The 22,826-nt window shown below is 57.9% G+C and overlaps 1 protein-coding gene across 5 annotated transcripts in view; it reads right to left on the reverse strand.

The window, feature by feature from the left end:
* IGSF9B (immunoglobulin superfamily member 9B) overlaps positions 1 to 12,062 on the reverse strand; it is a 47,201-nt gene extending 35,139 nt beyond the window's left edge. For 4 of the 5 annotated variants that reach the window (XR_006335025.1, XM_043873220.1, XM_043873213.1 and 1 more), the window contains exons 1-3: positions 11,840 to 12,062; positions 2,743 to 2,940; positions 1,146 to 1,292 (exon numbers count right to left, since the gene is read on the reverse strand). Coding sequence is in view for 4 of the 5 variants with exons in the window: in XM_043873220.1 (XP_043729155.1) it covers positions 1,146 to 1,292; positions 2,743 to 2,940; positions 11,840 to 11,903 (409 nt within the window). In the remaining variant the exon portion in view is untranslated. Of the gene's footprint in view, positions 1 to 1,145; positions 1,293 to 2,742; positions 2,941 to 10,237; positions 10,684 to 11,839 lie in introns of those variants that run through there. The other variant, XM_043873227.1, reaches the window with a different exon arrangement.
* Between the last annotated feature and the right edge of the window lie 10,764 nt (positions 12,063 to 22,826).

Below are 22,826 nucleotides of genomic sequence, written 5' to 3' on the forward strand. Positions count from 1 at the left end.
GCTCACCAGTAGTGGGGACAGCCCACCGAAGGTTTAAAATCAGCCCACCGCGGGTCTCTGGGGACTGATGCCAGGAGTCAGCTGCATGCAGTGGGTCAGCAGCCTGGACCACTGCCCCAAGGCCACCACTCCTAGGTCTGCTTGGTCCCAGGGGCCAGTCTCGGGCTAACACACCATTTTCCCAGGGCCCCCAATGGGCTTTCAGGGCAGAAGGTGCACGACCTGACCCAACCTCGTGAGACAAGGCCAGTGGAAATCAGGAGAAGCTCACAAGCCAGGACACTGCCGGTTTCTCTCTCCTGACCGTGGCATTCAGGGTCACAGGCGTCACAAGGACCTAAGCCGTGCCTGGGCATCCAAAGCACAAGTGCCGTTGAAGCCTCGACAACCAGCTCAGGATACACGGCACGTGGCAGCTGAACACACCATGCCACAAACTGAATCAAGAGTAAAATAAAGCAAAGCAAAAACCCTGCTCCCCTCCACTGTGGGGATCACTTCTTCTTCCACCTTCTCTGGGTTCCAGTGTCCCCAGCTCCTTGGGAATTTCTCCTCCCAAGGGAGGGCTCCCAGGGGCACAGGGGGCCCTCAGTCTGGGAAAGACCCTGGCTCCATGAGAGACCCGTCACCCTTCACCCCAGGAAGTAAGTACCCACTGGCATCAGAAGGGTTACCCCCCAGGCCGGGACCAGCAGGATCGCCACCCAGCCCTGCGTTTGCCCTGCTGCTGCCCATCAATTGCAGCTCAATGGCTGGCTGGTGCTCAACGGTTACTCAGGCAAATGGACTGAAGGAAGGCTCTAACAGGGGATCCCTGAAGAGGATATTCCTGCAGATGCTCAACCCTCTGGGATTCCAGAACCCAGTTCCCGCCCCCACTAATGGTGACCGCCCTCTGCCAGAAGCTGCCCGGCCTCTGGGACTCCAGGACGACCAAGGGGCCAGGGTGCAGCTGGTATCTGACCAGCGGGCCAGACCAGGGTCTCCAGGAAGGCTGAGGAACTTGGGGCACAGCTGCACCAGGGTCTCCAGGGCAGGCTACGGTCAGGGGCTAAGTCCCAGGGGTGTGGGGAGGAGGCTCATGCACACGCAGGACACACACCGAACCTGCTCGCATGCAGGCGCACGTCCCGCACACCACGCACCGTGGATGGTGAGATGCACCCAGCTGCCGTTGTGGAAGGTGTCGTACTGCTGGTCGAGCAGGAGCACCTTGCACTCGTACCAGCCCTGGTCCTCGGCACGCACCTGCTCCAGCCGCAGGGACGCCTTGTCGTGGAGGCTCGCACGGCCTGTGGAGAGGGACCAAGAGGGTCAGGGAAGGGCGCTGCCCCCTGCAGCCCCAGCCCCACAGGGACAGCCCCCCTTGACCCCAGCCTGGGGCAGGCAGGCCCAGGGCAGGCCGGCCCCAAAAGCCCTGCTCTCTCTGCCCACCAGCTGCACTGAAAAGGCTTCAGTTCCCTGCACTGTCCCATTCTCTAGAGGCGGAGGAGAGGAAGGAGCTCTGATGAGGTGGGATAGGAGAGGATGAGTGGGCCTGGGGACCTCTGGCCAGGCTGAGCGACATCCTGTCCCAGGGGCCCCAGTGGCTGCCATGCCCAGCACCCTGTCTGTGTGGCTTCCCTATAGCAGCCAGGGGAGAGGCCACCAGGAACAGGGTGCTGACGTCCCCTCCCAGTCCTGCTGCTGGGGCCAGAGAGCACTGATCCAGACAGAGCCCAGGCCCTGAGCTTGGCTGGTATGGGGGTAGGGGTGGGGGAGTTGCGCGTAGCCGAGAATGCAGAGTGGCTGGCAGGCAGAGCATTGATCCATTCTGAGCCACCCTCCCTAACTCAGATCCCTTCCCCAGAGTGCCCTCCGGGCCCTCCCTCCGCCCGGCCCACTCCTCGCCCCAATGTCACGACCTCCTCTGCTTTCCTCCTGTGTTTTCGACACTGGCAAGCTGCCTACAAACCAGACAGTCCCAACCAACCAGGGCCGGAGAGACGCAGACACAGGAGGAAGGAGAGGGGCAGAGAGAGAGTGAGAAATAGAAGCTGACAAAAATGCAAGGCAGACCTCAGAGCCCAGAGGTAAAGATAAAACCCATGTCCTGCCAGCTTCCTCTCTTCCTTTAAACCCCAGCGCGCGCACACACCCACACACACACACACACCCGTGCACACACTCACACTGCCCCATGCCCTCCTCCCTGGGGGGCAGGCCCTGGCAGTGACTGAGGGAGGCCTCCGCGGGCAGGAGTCATTGCAGAACAAGGCACAGGGGGCCAGGAGGAGGCGGCAGAGGGGGTGCCCAGACGCTCCCTCCACCCGGGACGAGGCCCCCACTTCAGAGCCAGAGGGAGGGAGTGGGCGAAGCCAGACAGAGCAAACCCCGTGGCTGCCTGCCGAGGCTCTGACTCAGCTGCTTCTACTGAGCCGCCCTCCAGCCGGCCTCCTCTCCCACGTGGCGGGCTCTGGGCCTCCCTTCTCCTCCGACCTCCGGATCCACAGGGGCCCCTGCGGATTGGTGAGGCTGTTCAGGAAGCCCTGTGTCTGCCCCACCTCCTTGTCCCTCTCCTCTCGCCACTTAATTAAAACCTACCAGAGTGCAAAGGATGGGAGGACAGAGGCAGCAACTGGAAAACAGAGATAAGAGGCCCATCGGAAAGGACAAGAGGTTACGAGACACAGGCGGGAGGGACAGGGCGGGGGGCCCCCCCCGGAGCCAGGTGGGAAGCCAGGGCAATGGGGCAGCCCTTACCTGCATATTCAGGGTCCACGTGAGGTGGGTAGTAGCCGAACTTGATGAAGATGGGGATGGGCACCCCAAACTTGAACCACTCCACGACATAGGGCGGGGGCTGCCCCGTCACCGGGTGGACCACGTCGCATCGCAGGACCACGGACTCGCCAGCCCTCGCGGTCACGAACTCGGGCTCCTCTCGCAGGCCGTGGGCACCTAGCGGGACAGCCTCATTGGGACGCAGGAAAGGAGGGGCCAGGAGATCCTGCCCGGCTGTCCCAGAGACCACCTCTGCCCTCCCAACCCTGAAGAGCACAGCCCGACCATGCCTTTTCCCAGTGACACTCCTACCAGCTCTGAGGGCCTGAGCCCCTCTGTGGACACCAAGGTCCGGGCAGGCACTGCAGCCAAGGGTGAACGGGGCCCTCTTCTTGCACCAGGATGCTTCCTGCTAGAGCACATCGGGAAGACTCGGAGCCGGCGTCCTCCCACGCCCCACCCCCAGCTCAGCCTGATGTTCACAGCACCAAACAAGAGCATTCCACACAGGAGCGGGGAATCCCCAACAAGCTGAGCAGAGCTGCTCCTGGCATCGCCAGAGGGAAAACCCCACCGGCCTGAGCTGGCCTCTCTGCCCCTCCTCCCTCTGCCCGCTGCGTCTGCCGCAGAGGAGGGAGAGGGAGGGGCCTCCAGCCCTCCAGTGTCCAAGCCCCAAGTCTATCAGACAGGAGAAGCCCCAGATATCACCATTCGGACCGCAGGATGCTGGGGACAGGGGAGGGGGACCCTGGGGCCACTAACCTCAGCCAGCTAAGGGGACCACCCCTACCTGGAAGAGGACAAGGCACGTGGCTGGATAAGACACAGACATCCTCCAGAATGGGACTGGAAGGGATGGGAGGTGAGGCCAGCAGAGGCCCACACCCCCCAGCCCCAGCCCCAGGCCCGGCCCCAGAGAGAACAGTTTAACCCAGGCTCCGCCCCAAGCCTGCGGCCCCACCTCCAGCCTGACTCGGGCTGCCACACCAAAGTCACCTTGTCCACCTTCCTTCCCAGGGAAAGAGCCCACTGGGAGGCCCCTCCCCCTGCCTTCCCTCCCAGCACTCACACAACCCACCAGACCCCGCCCCTCCCCTCCATGGCCGGCTGGGCCCCTCCAGGCAGCACCACGGACAGCGGCTGCTCCGCTGAGGCTCTGGCCTGACTCTGAGCACACCTCTGACCCCTGTGGGCTCCTGCCAGGTGCCTTTGTCTGGCTCTCCTTTGGGTCTCTGTGTATCTGGCTCTTTCTATGTGCCTTTCTGTTTGGTTCTATCTCTCTCTCTCCAGTGTCTCTCCTGTGTCCATCTCTCTCTTGCTCCTCCTCCATGTCTGTCTCTCTGTGTCTCTGTCTCTCTCTAGCTCCCACCCACATGGGTGATGCTTTCTACCTGCTCTCCTCCTTTGTATGACTCTATCAGCGTGTGTGTTGGGGGCGGGGGGTACATGTGGGGTTCCGTTCGCCTATGCTGGGGAAGGGGTTTCGCTTTTCTGCTGCCTGGCCCCTGCGTGCTTGTGTGGTCTGCCTCTCCAGGTCCGTGTCTCTGTCGGCCTCTCCTTCTCTCCCTCCCGCTCCAGCTCCCTCTCCTCCTCCCGCAAATTGCGGAAGAAGGAGGAGGCAACCCTTCTGGAAGCTGATTGGCTACTGGTGACATCACTGTTTTCTAGAGAAAGAGCTAAGATCACAGAGTATTTTTGGAGCAGAGCAGTGTTGCCCTCACCTGCCTGAGGCCCCAGCAGGTTTCCCAACCCTCCCAGACCTGCTTTAGGCAAAGGCTAAATTCCAGCCCCTCAGGGAAAGTATAGCAGGCTCCTCCCAGCCCCCACCCCATCCCCTGGGGGCATCAGGCAGGAACTGGGCCCGCCTCACAGCACCCTGGCACAAAGGCTGACCATGGGCCCCGGAGGAGTGGGTAAAGAACAGACATGTGTGCACATGAGTGCATGTGTGTACAAATGTACATGTACATGTGAGTGTGTAGACTTTGGAGGAAAGAAGAGGAAAAACAGGAGCCAGGGCAAGAGGAGGGGGTGCTTCCCAGGGGTGGCCACCTGGGGAAGGGGGCAGGGTTGCTTGCCCTCCTCTCATAGCAAAGGTTCTGGAGGCTCTGGGAGGCAAGACCTTGACTGCCTCATTCTCCGCACAGCAACTGGGCAACGAGGCGGCCTCTTCCACACCCGCCCAGGCTCAGGGCTGCGCACCCCACCTGAGAGCCAGCCGGACCTGGGCCCCACCCCACAGCTTTTCCCACGTCCCTCCGCCAAAGACAGCAGCTGGAAGAAGACATGGTGAGACCAGCAGCACAGAGACAGTGAGCAAAGCCAAAACAGATGGGCTTCCAGGATGAAGGCAGTGGGGTGGGAGGCCCTGTCCCAGCCCCCGCACTCAGGCCAGTCCTCCTGGCTTTCAAAATCCTAAAATATTTATCAGCTTTCCTCATCTCAACACACACACACACACACACACTCTCTCTCTGCGTGTGCTCTCACTCCATCACCCACGAGTACTTCCCCCTCAGCCTGAGCCTTTCTGAGCCAAAGCATGTCTAATAAAACACTTTCTCCAGAAAAGCTTGCTGCAAAAAAAAAAAAGTAAACAGGCTGGCAGTAGAGATGGAAGAGGGGTTTGATGGAGGAGAGAGATGCCTTCAAACCTAGGACACAACCCAAGTCAAGAGCAAGAGATTCCAGGGTCAAGAATGGAGACAGACGGTCAGGGTGTGAACAGACAGGCAGAAACAGAGAGAGAGGTCAAGGGCACCCAGGATTCTGCCAGGGACACAGAGACACGGGCCTTCAGAGGATGGAGAATCAGGAGAGTCAGGAGGGGACAGAGCCAGGCCCCAGGAGCAGTAGGGAGGAGGAAAGAGGGGGGAAGGGAAGGCAGGGATGGACGGTGACCAAAGGGGAGGGCTGCAGGAGGGGAGACCCCAGACCCCTCCCTACCACAGAGGGCTGCAGCAGCCTCAAGGGGACTTTGGCACCCGTGGGGTGAGCACCGCAGGGAGCAGGAGGTGTCCTGGATTCCACGCATCCTTTTCAGACACGGCAGGACCCAGCTGTACCCGGAGGAGCAGAGCAAATCTGCACTTTGGGGTTCTGCCCGGCACTCCCTGGTAGGGAGAGAGGACACAGGAGGAGGAGGTGCCCCGCGGTCTGGCTAACCTTTCCGAAAGCCCACAGGGTGCAGACCTCCTGCTCTCTGGGCCAGGTGGTGCCCAACGGGTCGCCGGGTCCAGGGCTGCCACTGGATCCCCTGTGAGCACAGGACCACAAGCCCTCCATGGCCTGGCCCAGCCCCCACCCCCACTCCCAAGCTGGAGCTCTTCCAGGGGCGGGACTTGAGGGAGGAGAGGTGGCAGGACTGCAAAATCTGGTGGCAGCAGGCAAAGTCTGGGAACCAGGCAGGGAGGGCCAGCTGCCAGGCAAACTAGCTTCCTCTAGGTCACTACTACATACCAGGTCTTTGTGGGACCCCAACACCCATCTGACAAACATACCACCATCTCTGCTTCAGGGGTGAGCAGACTGGAGGGTCCCCTGGCTGGGCCAGCGGCCTGGAGGCGGGGAGGCGGGGGTGGGGGGCCAATTAGGTAGGGGCAGGTTCCAGCTGTCCTGTCTCCCCTTTGCCCCTACTTGCCCCCTGCCACAGGCTAGGTACCAAGGCACAAGGCCCCTCCCACACTGACCCAAGAAGCAGCCCCCTCCCCTCTGTTCCCTGAGTTGGAGGCCAGCCCCTCCACAGTGCACCCTCTGGACAGGTTCTCACAGCCAGACCCCTGCAGTCCTGAACCCGAGAAGGCCGGCGGGGCAGGCCTGGGTCAGAAGGTAGCTGCAGGTGCAGGGCTGAGTTCACCCTGCCTGGGACCCAGGAGCTCTGGCCGCGTATGGCTGCGATACAGGGAGACCTCCCCCTCCCCGCCATGAGTGAGTACACGTCCCCAGGGAGGCTCCCCCCTTCCCCCGCCCCCTCGGGCACCAGACTCCCAAACCACAGGCCTGTTGTCTAATAATACCAGCGACAGCCACCGCCACCTCCATCTGCCAGCCTAAAAATAATCCCTGCTGAGTCCAAAACAGGCACAGCCCCCAATAGTCCCCCAGTCGCTCCGCTGTGACAAGCTAGGGGGTTCCAGGAGATCCCAGGAAGCTTGAATCGGGCTCCCCTGGGACGCCCTTCCCCCGCCCCCCAACCCACACCCGGGAGATGCAGACCCAGAGGCTTGCATGAGGAAAGCAGAGGAGAGACTCCATACACATATAGGCAAGTGTAAGATGGAGAAACAGCCATGTCCACATGAGGCTGCACCCTGGTTGTCCTTTGCAGAAGGTGGGTGGGCCAGAGGTCACTGGGACATTCTGCCTCCAGCCAGGACCCCCACACCCCACCTAGGAGGTCCTTGGAGAAATCCCCACCTTTTAAGGTCTTCCTGTAGCGCTCCTCATGGCCTTCGGCCCCCACTCCCCATCAACCTCTGAGGGCAGAAGTCAGAGATCAGGTGAGCCCAAACTGGCCCTCCCGTCATCTAACAAGGCACTGGGGGAGGGACAGGACACCCCTCCTCCGTGGGTGCCTCTCCTCCCTAACTCTCCGGCCCAGGCAGCCCAGGAGGCAGCAGCTATTAGCCACCTTAATTTGCTCTCGGCTAGATTGTATTTCCAAGAGCCTGTTCCCCAGGAGCCACTGGCAGGAAGCAGTCAGTAATCCAACCTCCGCTCTGCTCTGCTCTCAGCTCCTCTGCAGAGAGGCCCAGCCACACCCACCCTGCCCACCGCTGGCGCAGGCCTGGTCCAGTGCCCCTGAGCTGAGCCAGGGAGGGCCTCGGGTGAGGCGCCAGGTGGAAGCAAGTAAGCAGGGGATCGAAGCCTGAGTCTGCTCACAATGAAGCGTCAGCACGCCCTACTCGGAAGCCGGAAAACCAGGACAGCAGCTTCTGCATGTTACCTGGACAGTGTATTACCTGCCACGGCCCAGCTGGCCAGGGGCCTGGACCAGGAGGGAGCTTGGGGGTGAGGGCGGGCAGAGGGCACCACCCGGTCACCTCCCTTTCAGAAAGACAGGCAGGCTGGCTGGGACCTCGCTCATAGCCTGGCCCACAAGGAATTGTTCTCCAAAACTCTTCTGGAGGCCCTGACTCTGCTCACCAGTCTCCTGCTTAATCACGCAAGAGAGAACAGAAAAGCAGGAAGATTCCTAAGAAAAATAGGTCAGCTGCCTCAGGCAGGCTGAGCTGGCTCCCTTGGGCAGTGCCCCGGCAGGACCAGGCTACAAGCTGCCTCCGCACCCAGCTCCCAACCCCCAGGGACCAAGTCCCTTCTCCATTCGGGAGTCTAGGCTACCGGGTAGCCAAGGTCAGAGCCAACCCTTAGCAAGTCAGACCCGTCTTCTGCGTCCCCTGGCTCTGCCTGTGTGTCCCCCACTGAGGCTTTCTCTCAGAGCTCAGTCTCCCTTCAACCCAGCCCCAGGGCTGAGCCTCCAACTTTGGGAGCTTCTGCGCTGTCCATACTCAGGTGTGGAGCAGAGAGTGGGAAGAGCCGGGCATCTGCTCCAAGTCTAGCCTCACTGCCACCCACGGCCATCAGCAATCAGACAGGAAAGATGCCCCACCTCACGCCTGGAGACTCTGGGTCTCCTGTCTGCTACATTCATGTGCATACGAATACACACAGTTGCACACAAAGGCAGGCGCCCGCGCGCGCACACACACACACACACACACACACACACACAGATGTGTGCAGGCACTTCCAGCAGCTATCATCAGTGATGGCTCTTTCCACTATTCACATTCACTCTCTCACACAAACTGCTTTACCCATCACTGGGCACAATCAGGAGAGAGCTGCCCTGGGACCCTGGCCTAGCCCAAGGAGGCACAGGACTGGAGGGGGTTGGGGAGGAGGGGAGAGGGGGAGGGAGTGTGGCTCTCCCTGTGGGCCGGGTCCATTCCCACCCCCTCAGCGCAGCAAGGCCCTGACAGCCAGGCCAGAGGCAGAGAATCTGAGGATGGTGAGCACAGGGCTCAGAGCCAGGAGAGACTGGGGTTCAGCATCTCCCAACCAGGCAGCCTCTGCTCCTTTGGGTAACCGGATCCTAGCTTTCTGTCTCAAAGCCTCAAACCTGAAACCACCACTGGCCCTGGCCCCTGGCAGCTCCGGGTCAGCACACGAGATGAGCTTGGGGCCAGCAGCTGAAAGCTGACTCTTCCCACACATCCCCTCCTCAGCTTCTCCCAAACGCGTACTGCCAGACACACCCCTGCCTGCCTCCAGCCCCGGGTGCTGGGGACACACACACGCATGCCACATCCTGAGCCAAGTCCCGCTCAGCTGAGAGGCTGCCTGTGGGGGTCTCTCTAGCAGATTCCAGGCCTAAATGCCCTCCTTCGTTCCTTCACTGCCACAGGGAGGGAGGGAGGGCCAGGCTGAGAGTAGAGGGCATTAGTCCAGCTACCAGCACGGTCCGGGTCAGAACCCACTTTATCTGGGGACAGCGGTAAGCCAGGCACGGAATCTGTGGTCCACAAGAGGAGGCAGCCTTGGCGATAAAGGCCAGGGTCCTCCCTGGAAGCTTGCTCAGTGAAGGCCTGGGACGCAGGCTCCACTCGCCACCTTCTAGGCTCTCTGCACGCCCTCCCCAGCCTCCGCACTGCCCCCCAGACACACAGGATTCAAGCCCACCCCTCCCTCTGTCCCAAGCCTTTCACTCCTCTGCTGGAGCAACCCCTGCTCAGCCAGACCCTAAGACCAGCATCTCAAAGCCCCTCCCATCAAGAATCTCCTGGAAGTCAGCTCTGCCAGTCAGAGAACAGCTGAGCTGTCATAGCAGCCTCTGAAATACTGGCCCATCAGCCATCTCCCACTCCCGGAGGCTGCAGAGATGATGCCTCCTGGGTGTCCTGCAGCTTTTCCACCAGGTTCCGGCCACTGACACAACTCCAGTTCTGCAGATCTTTCAAAGGATTTCCAAGCAGCCCTCCACATCTCCCTGGGCAAGGTCAGCGGCGAAGGCAAACTTGGTTCTGAACAGAGGCAACTGTCTGAACTCCCCCAGGGAACATTCCCAGTTCCCAATGCCCTGAACCATTCAGGGGAAAGAAATGGAACCAAGATCATCATCATTTACTTACTCACGACTTAGCAACTAAACCACCACCACCACAGAACACTCAGCCAGCCCCTCATTTCTTCATGGCACTAATGTTCACAAACACCCCACAAGCTCATACTGTTAACCCCCAATGAGGCAAGTGACAATCAGAGAAGTGAAGCAATGTGTCCAAGGTCACAGGCCAGCAAGTAGCAGTGCTGGAACCTGAGTTCAGGTCCTTTACAGCCACACACAGAGCCCCTAGGCTAAAAAGACCCCTCCCAAAACCCACAGGGATGGCAGGCAGGGGTTCATGTCCAGCCACCCACGACAGAAGGACCTCTCCATTCCCTGAAAGAAGGCAGAAGCTCCAGAACCAATAACCTTCAATGCTGGGAAGTCCTTCCTTCATTCTGGCCCTTCTGTGTGCGCTGTAATATAAGCACACATCTCCCTTGATTCTGTGCTTAAACTTGCAAAAAGTCCATCCTCCTCCCTGGACTTCTCAGGCTGGGATCCTATTTCAGAGCCTCCCTTCGATGTCTCTCTTTTATTCAAAGATCCCAATACATCCTTTCCTGCGACAGTCCCATAGCAGGAACATACCACAGACTGAAGGGGAGGAGATGCAGGCATCAGAAGATTACAAGGCAATAGGGAAGGGGCGGGCACTGAGGCTGAAGACAAGTTCTGAAGCGCAGCTCAAGCCACCTCACACCCCCACCCCACTCCATGAGCTTCTGCGGCCACTCTGGTCTGTTTCCCCACCTGACAAAGAAAGAGTTTTAAAACCACCCGGGGTCACACACCATATAACAAAATCACTCTTCTCTTCGCCTTCCTCTGCCTTTGATTTCACACCCCCGCAAACACCAGCGAGACTGATCCCATTCCAGAAACTTTCCCAAATCACTTCCCCTCCCCCTACACAGCCCCAGACAAGGTGAGCAAAGGGTCCTCCTGCGCCAGCGCGGCCGGGCGCTGGGTCTTCCGCTGTGCGTCCTCCTACTGCTTGCTGTCCACCTGGCGGTTCTCCCTGGAAGCCATCCCGGCCGGCCCTGGGGGCCTGCCCGCAGCTGGGTCGTGTCTGCGCGCTGAACATCGCGCGCTCAGAGTCCGGGCACCTCCAGCTTCCATAGCAGGGCGGAGAGCCGAGATGCCACACAGAGGCGTGCGGGCCGCTCTGCGGTCTCCAGAGCAAAAGCCCGCGTGCTCACGCGCGCATCACCCAGCTCACTGGCTTCCCTCTGCCCTCTTCCCAGCTCAGACCGGAAACACAGAAAGAGGAAAACCTCCCTCCGCCCCGAGACGCGGCAGTGGAGACCCCCTCCCGCCGCTCTCGCCCACAGCAGCTGTGGCCAGCTGTGGCCGGCTGCGGCGCGCTCCCGGGGAACTTTTGCCCGGCCAGGCCGGGCTCAGGTGCAGCGGAGCCGGACGCGGAAAGAGCCAGCCGAAGTCGGCCGCTCCTCAGAGCAAGCGAGAGACCCCGCGCGGAACCAGCTCTTCTCTCGCGGCGCTCTGTGCGCCCCGCCCTGCGAGGGGATCCGATCTCCGGCTGCCACGACGTGTGGTCCGAAGGGACTCGAGCCCAAGCCGAGCCCGCACCGGCTCCCCTGCGGACCGGTGGCACTTCGCGGGGTCCAGCGTGCCGCAGCCAACCGAGGACCGGAAAACTCCCTGGCGGCAGAGTTGAGAAAGCCGCCGCCTCCCCAGCGCTCTAGGCGGCGGCTGCGCCCGCGAAGGGCACCGGGCGCGGCACCCGCTGCAAAGCCCTGGTGCCAAGGGTGGCGACGTGTACCCTAGCCCGAGGCGTTCTCTCCCGAGCGCCGGCAGCCCGAGTTCAGGCCCTTCCCGCCGACCGCGGATACGGCCCCCGCCCTCCCCGCGGTGCCCGGAGCGCGCCCGCCGGGAGGGCGCGGGCTCAGCAGGAGGACGGAGCCAAGATCCGCGGGAGGCGCAGGGGAGGGACGCTGCACTTCAACTCACCTTGAGCCGCAAGACCTCGGGCGCTGATCACACTTGCTATCAAAGTGGCCACATACCAAATCATAGTACTACCGCGCGCCAGCCAGGAGCCTCATCCTATCGCAAAGTGCCCCGCGCCGCCTACGCCCCGCGCCGGTGCTCTTGCGGCTCCTGCGGCTCCTGCAGCCCGGGCGGCCAGCTCCCCATCCCTCCGCGGATCCGCTCGGCTCGGCGCGCAGCCTCCCGCCCGGCGCAGCGGCACCTGCACTGGAGCCCGGGCGGAGCGCAGCCAGCGCCACGGAGAAGCCCGGCCGCACCGCCCCGGGCCCGCCCCCGCCGCCCTCCCATTGGGCGCGGTCAGCAAGCCCGGGGTCCGATTGGCCGGGATGCCTGCCCGTCGCGTCGAGGGGGGCGAGCCCATTCAAGGTGCGTTGACGTGTGGCAAGCCCAGAGCCGCAGAATCATGCGCATTGCCGGGGAGAAGGCGCTGCCGCGTCTCCGCTCGGCTCTGCTCCCTGCTCCCACTGCATGGCAAGTTTCTGGGGGAAGGAATGTGGCCGCCGGGCCGGCCAACGGGACCCTGGAGTCTCTGCTACACTGTAGGTCTGAGGGGTCGGTGCCCCCGCCCATCGAGGGAACCCAGCATCCGGTTTCCATCCAGCAAAAAGGCGTCCCGGGAGGACGGTGCTGATTCAGTGATGGGGAAACCCGGGAACAGCAGCCTGGGGAAGCTAAGAACGTCCTTCACTGGAGATCTTTTCAAAGGGGTCACGCGCTACCGCCACCTCCCCTCCTCCCTTCCACACTCGGCCACTCTTTCCTCCCCAGCGCACTCCCTGCCACCCAAACATGAGATTACGTTAAACTCCATCCAGCCTGAAGGCAGGGGGATGACTAAAATGACCTCTAAAAGTGGCTAAGATTTGGGGTGAGTCATTGGCTCAGCTGCAGGAGTGTCACGGGCCCCCCTCAGGAACACACGTGTGCACACTGCCACCCCCAAGTGCGGGTCATAGTTGCTCATCGCCAGGAAGTCTCCACTTTGAGCAATGAAAGTGTTTCTTCTTCTTCTAAAAAGACTGCCTCCTCAAGCACAAGATTCCTCCCCCGTCCCCACCTGCCTGGGAGCCTGGCCCCATCTCAGCAGGAAGAAGCCAAGATGGATTTGGGGAGCAGAGTAGGGATCTGGGACAAGGGACCCAGGGAAGGGAAAGGTGGTCTTCTTATCCTTATAGAAGGGGATAAGGAGGAACCTAGGTGTTCATATTTCTCAACCTCACGCCCCCCCCCCCGCCCCCGCATTATAGTTGTATTTGCAGAAGAAATAAACCAGCGCCATGGAAACATCTACAAACAGTCCTCTCACACCAGGGACCTGAGGCTGCAGTGAAGATGCCTGATCTTTCACAGCGAGAGCAGAGGTGAGAGGGGCTCAGTTCCCTAGGATGGGCAGCAAAGGGGGCTCAGGAAGGTCACCCTCGTCACCATCACAAAGCACTTGTCAACCACAAAGCACTGGCTCTAGCATATGAGGCTCAAAGGAAAAAAAGAAGAAAAAACGAGGGAAACTTGCTTGTAAGAAACGCACACATTCATTCACACAGACCATGCATGGAAGGTGGCCTGAACATGGGAGGAACAGCCTTCCCTGAAAGGTGAAGCCTCTTAGCTCACCACCAGCCGGGACATGAAAAGCTGGAATGCCCCTTCCTGGCACAGCAGCAGATACATTGGGCAGTCTAGCACCTGGATGTAACCTGGAGAACCAGAACGCTTAAATGACCTCCTGCCCTGTCCAGCCACTCTAGTTATGAGTTGTAACTCTGCTCTCTCTCTGAGCCCTCACTTTAGGGTCTCTTCCTCTGCCAAGATGCCTTTCTTGGGGAATGTGAAGTGAGTTGGAAGCTAATTCCCAGCCAGCATGCCCAAGAACTAGAGCTCCACCCTCAATATATACATGCACCCACGGTCCTAGGGTTTTGAGCCTTGCTAGGATCCACTTGAAGAACTGGCAATAACAGGATTCTCTTTCCAGAACCTCTAAGCATCTATCTGGCCTGAAGAGAAATGCTGGACCCCCAGGGCTGCCTATGTCCCTAGCCCTCTATAGGTAGAAACATGGCCGAGTGGATAATGTTCTTCTAGGGACCTGAAAGGTAGGGAAGGGGGCAAAGCCACTATCACCATCATCTTGATTGTTTTTTCTTGGCCATTGACTTTTTCCCGCTTTGCATGGTAATTTCTACTAGGGAACTGAAACTGTCAAACTGAAAGGAAGAAGTAACACAAAGAGCTTAAAAGCATGAGTTGAGTTGGGAAGGGGTTCAAAAGAACTATCTGAAAAGAAGACTAATTTCTTCTGGGTAGATCTATTGGAAATGCACTGGAACAGGGGGTGAAGGCAGAGAGGAAAAGGAGAAGAGTTGAGATTCAAAAGGAAAAAGTTAGCGTCATCATCAGACGTGTCTCAGGTTTGGTTTCAGATCAGCTCAAAAGTGATACAGAGTATCGGGTCACAGTGAGGAATGAGACCAAAGAAGTCTTTCCCTTTTGCCACATAGCTAATCTCCAGACCCAGGAAGGATGGGACACATCCAGTGATAATCTCAAGGTGAGTGTGGACCCCAGCATCCAAGAGGGACGTGAGGGAAGGTGTGAGCCACTCCCAGGATGTACACCACTCTCAGCGTACCTGGTTAGTTATCAGCACCTCTGATAATACAGATGTGTGATAATACCTTACATCAAGTAAGGAAATAGATGTCATCTCTCCCACATTTTGGAAATGCAGTATGCTAGTCTTATGGGTTTCTCCATGTAAAACCAGCTAGCCACCTTTCCACACTTCCCCCTGGGCCCCTGAAGGATGAGTGTCTGCAAAAGCTTCAAGTCTAGAAGAAGAGGAGGCAGGGACTTCACATCCACATTCACAGCCCACTGACTCAAAACCAGGAGTTCAGTCACCCTGCTTGCTTAGTCGTTCCAGACCCTTTGTGGAATCCTAGTGAGGATGTTCATCAGAGCAGGTGCAGTTAAGTACCAGAGAGGGTGTTCATGTCTCTATAGTCAGGGAACCATATCCATTTTCTCACTGTATAAAAAACCACCGCAGGGCTTCCCTGGTGGTTCAGTAGTTGAGAATCCACCTGCCAGTGCAAGGGACACAGGTTCAATACCTGCTCTGAGAAGATCTCACATGCCACTGGGCAACTAAGCCCTGCCCCACGACTACTGAGCCCACGCTCTGCAATGTGAGAAGCCACTGCAATGAGAAGCCCATGCATCACAACTTGAGAGTAGCCCCCACTCGCTGCAACTGGAAAAAGTCTGTGCAAAAGCAACAAAGACCCAACACAGCCAAAAATAAATAAATAAAATTTTTAAAAATCCCAAAATGTAATGACTTACGATAGCTCAGTTGGTAAAGAATCTACCCGCAATTCAGGAAACCCTGGTTCAATTCCTGGTTCGGGAAGATCCTCTGGAGAAGGGATAAGCTACCCACTCCAGTAGTCTTGGGCTTCCCTTGTGTCTCAGCTGGTAAAGAATCCACCCACAATGCGGGAGACCTGGGTTCAATCCCTGGGTTGGGAAGATCCCCTGGAGAAGGGAAAGACTAGCCATTCCAATATCCTGGCCTGGAGAATTCCATGGACTATATAGTCCATGGGGTCACAAAGAGTTGGACATGACTAAGTGACTTACACTCACTCACTCAAAATAAGAGTCATGTATTTGCTCACACATCTGCAGTTTGGGCAGGGTGTGGTGGGGATAGCTCATATGGCATCTGACCAACCAGGAGAGGGAAACTGTGCTTTGTAGATGCTCACTCACATGATCAGCAAGTGATGCTGACTGGCAGCGAGGGCTGCAGGCGAAGAAGTGCAGTTCCCCTCCAGGTGGGCTTCCCCGTGGGTTTGTAAGCTTGGGCTTCCTCACAGCATGGTGGCTGGGTTCTCCAAGCTGGCATTCCAATAGAACCAGGCAGAAGATGTACTTACCTTATGTCCTTGCCCTGGAAGAAGCATAGCATCTCTTCCACCAGTGTCAAAACCCTGCTCTGATTCCAGGGCAGAGAATGTAGATCTATCTCTCAATAGGAGCGGTGTCCATGGCTTCTGGGCTGGGAGGTCCTGCTGTATCCTCTGAGGGAGGATACAATTTCCCGTGAAAACAGTCTCCAAAGTGTAGCCAAAAATTATTCTAGAGGGATTCCCTAGAAAGAAAGGGTTTGTAGACAGACAGTGTCTAGATCTTAGAATTTTCTCACTTGAATTCTAGCTGCCACACCAGTTCCAGGCACACAGGGGCATGGGGGTGACTGTTAGTGAAGCCTAGACCATTTGTGAAGCAAATTCTTTCACCTTGTTTTCTCTCAATATGCCAGAGACCAGTCAGCATGTTTAAAAGAACTTGGAAGGAAAGAAGAAAATAAACAAAGGAAATTGGATTTCCGAAGTATAAATATCTCATCTTAAGATCTGATGCAGGAGAAGTGTGTGTTGGGGGGGAGCTTTGCAGGATTCTAAATGTTCTCATCATAAGAATTTTCCATCTCTGCTCAAAATGCTCACAGTTCTTCGTAGGCACCTGCAGCCTTCGGCCGCACGTTGTTTTTCTGGACTTGAATAGCTACTCTAGCAGTCCACTTTGTCCTCCCCAAAAATAAATTCCTGGAGACTTTCCTTATTAAAACTCAAACTTCATTATGATTCAAATTTCCCAGAATAGCCAGTGTTCCCCTACTCAGTTACAATTTCCCTGAAGGCCATGTCTTGGTTAGATGCAGGTGCTGACTGGCCCAGAGTCAGATCCAGTCCTTCCTGGCTTAAGACAGCTGTTCCAGCCACATGGGATCATGTTATGATGTCTCCTCCAGATGGGTCCCCAAGCATGGAAGAGGGTCTCCCAGAACCCCACCTGTCACAGAGTGTGACACTTCTGCACCATGTGCATGGGGGGATCTAGCGATTGGGGAATAACACCCTCCCAGACCTGCCATGTATCTGCAGAGCAGACTTCTCACACGCTAAGCCTTAAGTCCGAGTCCTTAAAGATGTGTTTATAGCATCTTTCATAGAAATTACATGATAAATCAGTTCTTAGAATTTTAGCCAAACTGTATTCTTTTCTTCTCTGGCTGAAAAGCGATGAAGTTCTTGCCTTCAGAAGAAAGCAGATCCATAATTTAGGATGATTTTATCTGAAAATTAGATGATGATCCTCTCAGCCTTAACAACCCCACTCCACTTCCTTATGGTTTCCAGGCCTACTCTATGAACAGTCTCAAGGAAGACATGTTTCATGTTCATGTGTTTTAATCTAAGAATGCAAAAGAGAGGCTCTCTTCTTTGCATCAGATCTGTCTTACAGAGCGCAGGGACCCTAATGACAGCCCTCCCTGTGGAGTGTCCACGGAAATACGCGGCCGTCACTCTTCAGAAACCCCTCACCTTGCTAAGGGCTGCGTCACAGAAAATGTGATTCACAGGACTCCACCTGAGTCTGCCCTCACCTGCCCAGAGCTGAAGGTGGACAAATGTGGCCCCCACTCACTGCTCTGGCTTCCAGGCATATAGAGGAGCCTGGGGCAAGCTGGAGTTCTGAGTGATCATCTCTTCATCTATAGAGGGGCCAACTGAAGGTATTAAGGGATGAAGGTCTGCAGGAGAGGAATCTGAGAGTTGCATGTGCTATCTCTCTGTCTCTGGTTCTGTGCCCCGGCTGCCTTACAGCTGAGGGAGACTGCACATGGCCTCATCCCATGACTGATGACAACCAGGGTTTCTAGTATAGTATAGTATATGCTATATATATAGTATAGTATAGTATAGTATAGTATAGTATAGTATGGGGGCTTCTGTAGAGGCACAGGCAGTTGTGGAAGGGAGCTCCAGGCATCGCGGGAAATGGCAAAAGGCTAATGTCAGCAGAGGATCAGAAACTTATGGGGAATCCAACAAAGAACAAGTCACAAGAGCACGCAGAAGATGGACAGATCCAGGGACTGGGCTCCAGAGCATCGGAAGAAGGAATTCTACAATGGACAGGCAACCTCGAAGCTGGCTTGTAGTCAGCACTGTGCCAGGCACCCAGGAGAAGGGCAAGGGAGTCACAAGCACCGTCCCTGTCTCTCAGAAGTGTGGCATCTAGCCGGAAGGATGAGGCTGAGCTCTCAAGCAACACTGAATCCTCTGTCAGCAGTAGCCTGGGGAGAGGCCATGGCCCAGGCTAGAACCTCCAGGAGGTGGGGATGGTGGAGACTGTGAGAGCTGAGGAGAGGGCGCGAGGAAAGAGTTTAACCTTTGGTGAAGGAACTGAGGAGGCAGGATGGGGGAGCGGGCGCTGCTGCCAGGGAGCGCTGGTCTAGGAGCCCTGAGGGCAGAGCAGGTCTGCCTCGCTCCCTGCTCTGCATGCCATGGTGCCTGCCAGGCAGCAGCGTTCAGTGGGCACGCGTGAGGATGGACAAACGAAGGGACAAAGGAAGGGAGGAGGCAGGGGCAGCAGAGACCCCATGGGGGAACTGAGGGACGGGTAGGCCAGGACAGGTGAAAAGGAGGAGGCAGGTAGAAAAGAGGAGAGGAAGGTGGTGGTGAGAAGCAGGCTGAAGAGAAGCATCTCAGTAGGTTTCTGAGCGGCAAACGGGCATTGGGGGATGGGGAGGGGGATGTGCTTCTGCTTTGGACCCGCAGATGGATGGCCGGGGGTGGGTGAGCAGCCACAGCTGGAGGGCTCCAGCGGGTCTATTTCTGGCACACATTCGACCCCCAGACCTCTCTCTCAGGCCCCTCCACACTGGGTTCTCAGCCCCCACACAAAAGGGCCTTGTATGGGAGAGCAAGGGCTGCCCGGCGCATCTTCATTCCGCACCCCCACCCTTTCCCAGAGCCTTGGCAGGAGTGTGGCTCTGCAGGTGCAGGAAGCAGGAAGAGGGGCTGCGGACCAGATGGAGCCAGAGGTCAGGGTGCAAACAGTAGCCCCGCCCCCCAACCCCGGGGCTCCCTTGCTCCAGTGCCTCCTCCCTGAGTCTGCCCTCAGGGCCCCCAGCCTCACCCCTGCCCCTTTTTCCCTGCACCCTCCTCTTTTCACAAGCCCTCACTTCCCAGTTTTCTCTCCTTCTCTCCCTCTCTGTTCCCCCCCTGGTTGGGTTTCCGAGTCATATGGGGAGCCTGGAGACAGACCCGGATTTATTCTTGGAAAAAGCATCCATGACAGAGGGTACCACAGCAACAAGTTGCCATGGTGCTTGGACACAAGGTAAATACGGTATAAAGAAAGAGTTGCTGGACTCAGAGTCGGGGGACCTGAGTCCCCTCGCTGCTTGTCTCACCAACCAGGCATCCTTAAGAAAGTTGTACGGCTTCCCTCAGCCTCACTGGGGATTCCATGAATGTCCAACCATGTAATTGGCAGCTGGCATTCACAGATGTGTACTGAGCACGTATTGTGAGCCAAACACCCTTCGAGGTGCAGGAAGAGCAAGGCAGACACGTCCTTGCTGTCATAGAAAGTAGAGCTAAGAGCCCGTAGGGCTGTTCAGAGCATCAGGAGAGCTAAAGGGTCAATGCAGTGGCCTGTGTGTGCACAGGGGGTGTACCGGGAGCCACTGTGAGGGGCAGTTTGCTCTGGTGCCAGTTAAAATGAGAAGATGGAGCTGAACCTGCGACCTTGCTTACAGCCCAGTGTCTGTTTCTAGGTAGTTAGGAACGAGGAGACAGTGTGATACACTGAAGATTCATCTGCACAGTGATAGGATTGCTGACCCAGGAAGGCCCAGCTCTAGGGAGATTCTGGCATATGTGCTCAGAAGGGTATGTTCCTGGGGGTGGGGAAGGAGAAAGACATAGACAGTGATGGGCACTGTTGGGGAAAAGAGGAGACTTCATCCAGAGGCCCGACTTCTGGGGCTTCAAAGGCTAAGCTCCCTCCCCACTCCCTTTCTAGGAAACCCACTTGGAAGAGTCCATGGCCTTGGTGGTGGTAGTGGGGGTCACAGGCTGCCAAGGACGCCCAGGGCTGGAGGCTTGTGGGAAGAGACCAGTTGAGGCACTGCAAGAGCCCTGGGGGCCGCAGGACAATGAGCCCATAGAAGGAGGGATGCACAGAGGGGGGCGCAGGGGCAGGCTGCGTGCCGGCTGCTCTCCTGGCAGCGTCCCAAGGTTAATTGAGGAGCACCAAGAAGGCTCTGCTCCATTCCAGCACGAGGGAGGCTGGTCTGAAAAGAGCATTTGCTGCAGGGAGAAAGGGCCTTTCTGTGCCCTGGGCTGCTGTCCTTTGTGGAGGTTCTTTGAGGCATGAACCCTGCCAAAAGGCACAGGGCGGGGGCCGAGTGCATGGGCTGCCATCTCAGCAGCAGATGACTGGCCCTGGGTGGATGAGAAGGGGGTCAGCGGCTGGTTCCACTGCCTTCAGGCCCCTGAGATGCTAGGCTGGGAGGTCTCTTCCCGTGGAATTCCAGCATCTGACTGTCCCCTGAGGATGACAGTTATTTACAGTGGGGCACGGAGGACTGGGGTGGGGAAGGAAGCAACTGGAATTCAGGCAGCACCTTCAGAGGGCAGGGATGGGATTCACCGCCCAGGAGGAATGTGGACGTGTCCCAGGGCCCTGACGAGGTGGAAGGCATGAGAACACCAAAGCTGGAAGCTGTACCATGCGGCGTGTTGCTGTCACCGGAGCCACATCGCTCCACAAACACACACAGTGCACATACCTTCCAGGGACTCACACACGAAAAAAATCACACACATGATGCAGAACACACCTGTGCCCTCGTCCACAGGCAGGATCTCTTCTGACAACCACACACGTATGGTGTCCACCTGTGTCCACACCTGCAGAGTCCACGTCCTCCTGAGCCGCCACACGGCAGGTGGTGCCAAAGCCTCTCGCCCCCACCAAGGGTCCCAGGTGCACTGACCTTCCCAGCCAGGAACTCCAGCACCACATCTGGTCTTCTTACCCAAGTCAGACCCCAGGGAGCCTTGTCCAGAGACATCCACCTTCCTCAGGCTCATCCCAAATGCCTTGTCTGCACAGCCCTGGGCTTCACCCCAGTGCTTGTCTTGGGGAGAGGCCCAGCTCTGCACCCTAACCTGTGCAGACACTGGGTAGTGGCCACCAGCAGGTGGCACCAGCAGGAGCCTCCTGGAACCCTGCTGGTGTTGAGGAGAGCAGGTCCCAGTCTTTGAAGGAAAAGCCACGTTGCAGGTGCGTAACCCTCCTCTTGGTGTCGCTGAGCTGGTGAGTGGAGCTGGCATGAGCACTGCGCCAAGGAGCACACTGCCCAGGGGCAGGAGCGGGGAGAAGAGCAGGAGCCCCGAGAAGAGGAGCTGAAGGCCAGCATGGGGAGGCGCAGGGCGGCAGCGTGTGCTTACTTCTGTGTGTGCGTGCGCCCTGCACGGCTGCTGGGCGATCTGTGTCCATGGATGTGGAAGACACAGGTGTGGACAGGCCCGGGATGCAGCTGCCTGTGTGTGCATCTGTGTGTGAGCTTGGGTGGTGGTAGAGACGAAGCCCAGCTTGCGGGGCTCCACGCCGCGCCACACGCCGCTTTCGTTCACCCCCACCCACACACTCCGGGGACACACACTCTCGCTGCCCACATGGACAGGTGCTGTGGCTCCACGTATGGACCTGCCCGCCCACGTGTCTTCACACGTTTTTGCGGCCCCTCGCAGAGCCGGGGGATACATATAGATGCCAAGACGCTCGCCGGCGCCCAGCACCCTGTCACGTGTGTGCACACTTGGACATTCTGGGAGAGATGGCTCTCCCAGCCCCACTGCCTCCCAGTTTCTGAGCAAGGACTCCGGGAGGGCAGTGTCAACACTGCTGCAGACAGGCCTCCACCTGTGGGGCCCCTGACCTGCACCCAGGACAGCGCTGGAGTCAGAGATGTTCAAGCCCCAATCCGTGGACTTTGGGGTCTTATACATGGGGGCTGTTGTGAGGATCAGGTGAGCTGAAGACCACAGGTCCCCAGCACCATGCCTGGCTCAGCCCAAATGATAGCATCCCTAGGTTCTGCCCCGTGAATCCCCAGCCCAGAGCTGACTGGTCCATGCAGAGAACATTGATTTCACTGGTAACAGGGACCATGATGGAGAAGGGAATGGCAACCCACTCCAGTATTTTTGTCTGGCGAATCCCATGGACAGAGGAGCCTGGCAGGCTATAGTCCAAGGGGTCGCAAAGAGCTGGACTCGACTGAGCACCTGAGCACAAGGGACTGCGAGCCGGTGATCTGGGTTTGAGCTCCAGCCTTGTCAAAGTTTCGCTCTGAAACCAGGCAGCTCACTCACCTCACCGAATCTTGGGTTCTCCTTTGATTACCTGGAGAGGCTCACACTAGCTGAGCCTCCCACTCACCCGACCCCATTCCCCGCACTTTACAAAGAGCAGATCACTGAATCCTCCTGACACCAGGTGGAATGATCTGTTATCATCCCCGCTTTTATAGAAGAAGAAATGAAAGCACTTCCTAAGACCCCAGCAGCAGTAGGAGCCAAGACACCATCAGAACCCAGGCAACTGCCCCTGGAACCTGACCTGGGGCTGCAGCCTTCACAGTGTCGTCTGCATCAGCAACACCGTGGGTGCAAAAGTAGTTTGTGGACAGTGCTTCCACAGGGAGGTTGTTATACCTCCCAGCCCACCTCTTTCTCAGAGTAACCCCTCAGGAGCAGGAACCTGGATGGGGCAGGCAACAGTGCCCCCTGGGCCTGGCATGTCACTCCAGAAGAGAGAGGGCCTCAGATGTGGTCATCCTTCAGTGGGGCTACACTCCTCCCAGGTCACTACAGGCTGGGTCTCAAACGACTTTATGGAGCATTAAGACCATTTTCAAGTCTCCCTGAAATCCACCTCTCAGCTCTACCCAGGGCCTCACCAGCTCCTTTCCTGTCTGCAGCCTCAACTACTCAGGCCCCCAGGGTAGACCGCGTCGCCTACTGTAACATGTTTGCAAGTCGCTGTGATGGGATAGCCACTGTCATAGGTCAGA

This window comes from Cervus elaphus, chromosome 2, assembly GCF_910594005.1.
Source record: "Cervus elaphus chromosome 2, mCerEla1.1, whole genome shotgun sequence".
In the NCBI taxonomy this organism is placed as follows: domain Eukaryota; kingdom Metazoa; phylum Chordata; class Mammalia; order Artiodactyla; family Cervidae; genus Cervus; species Cervus elaphus.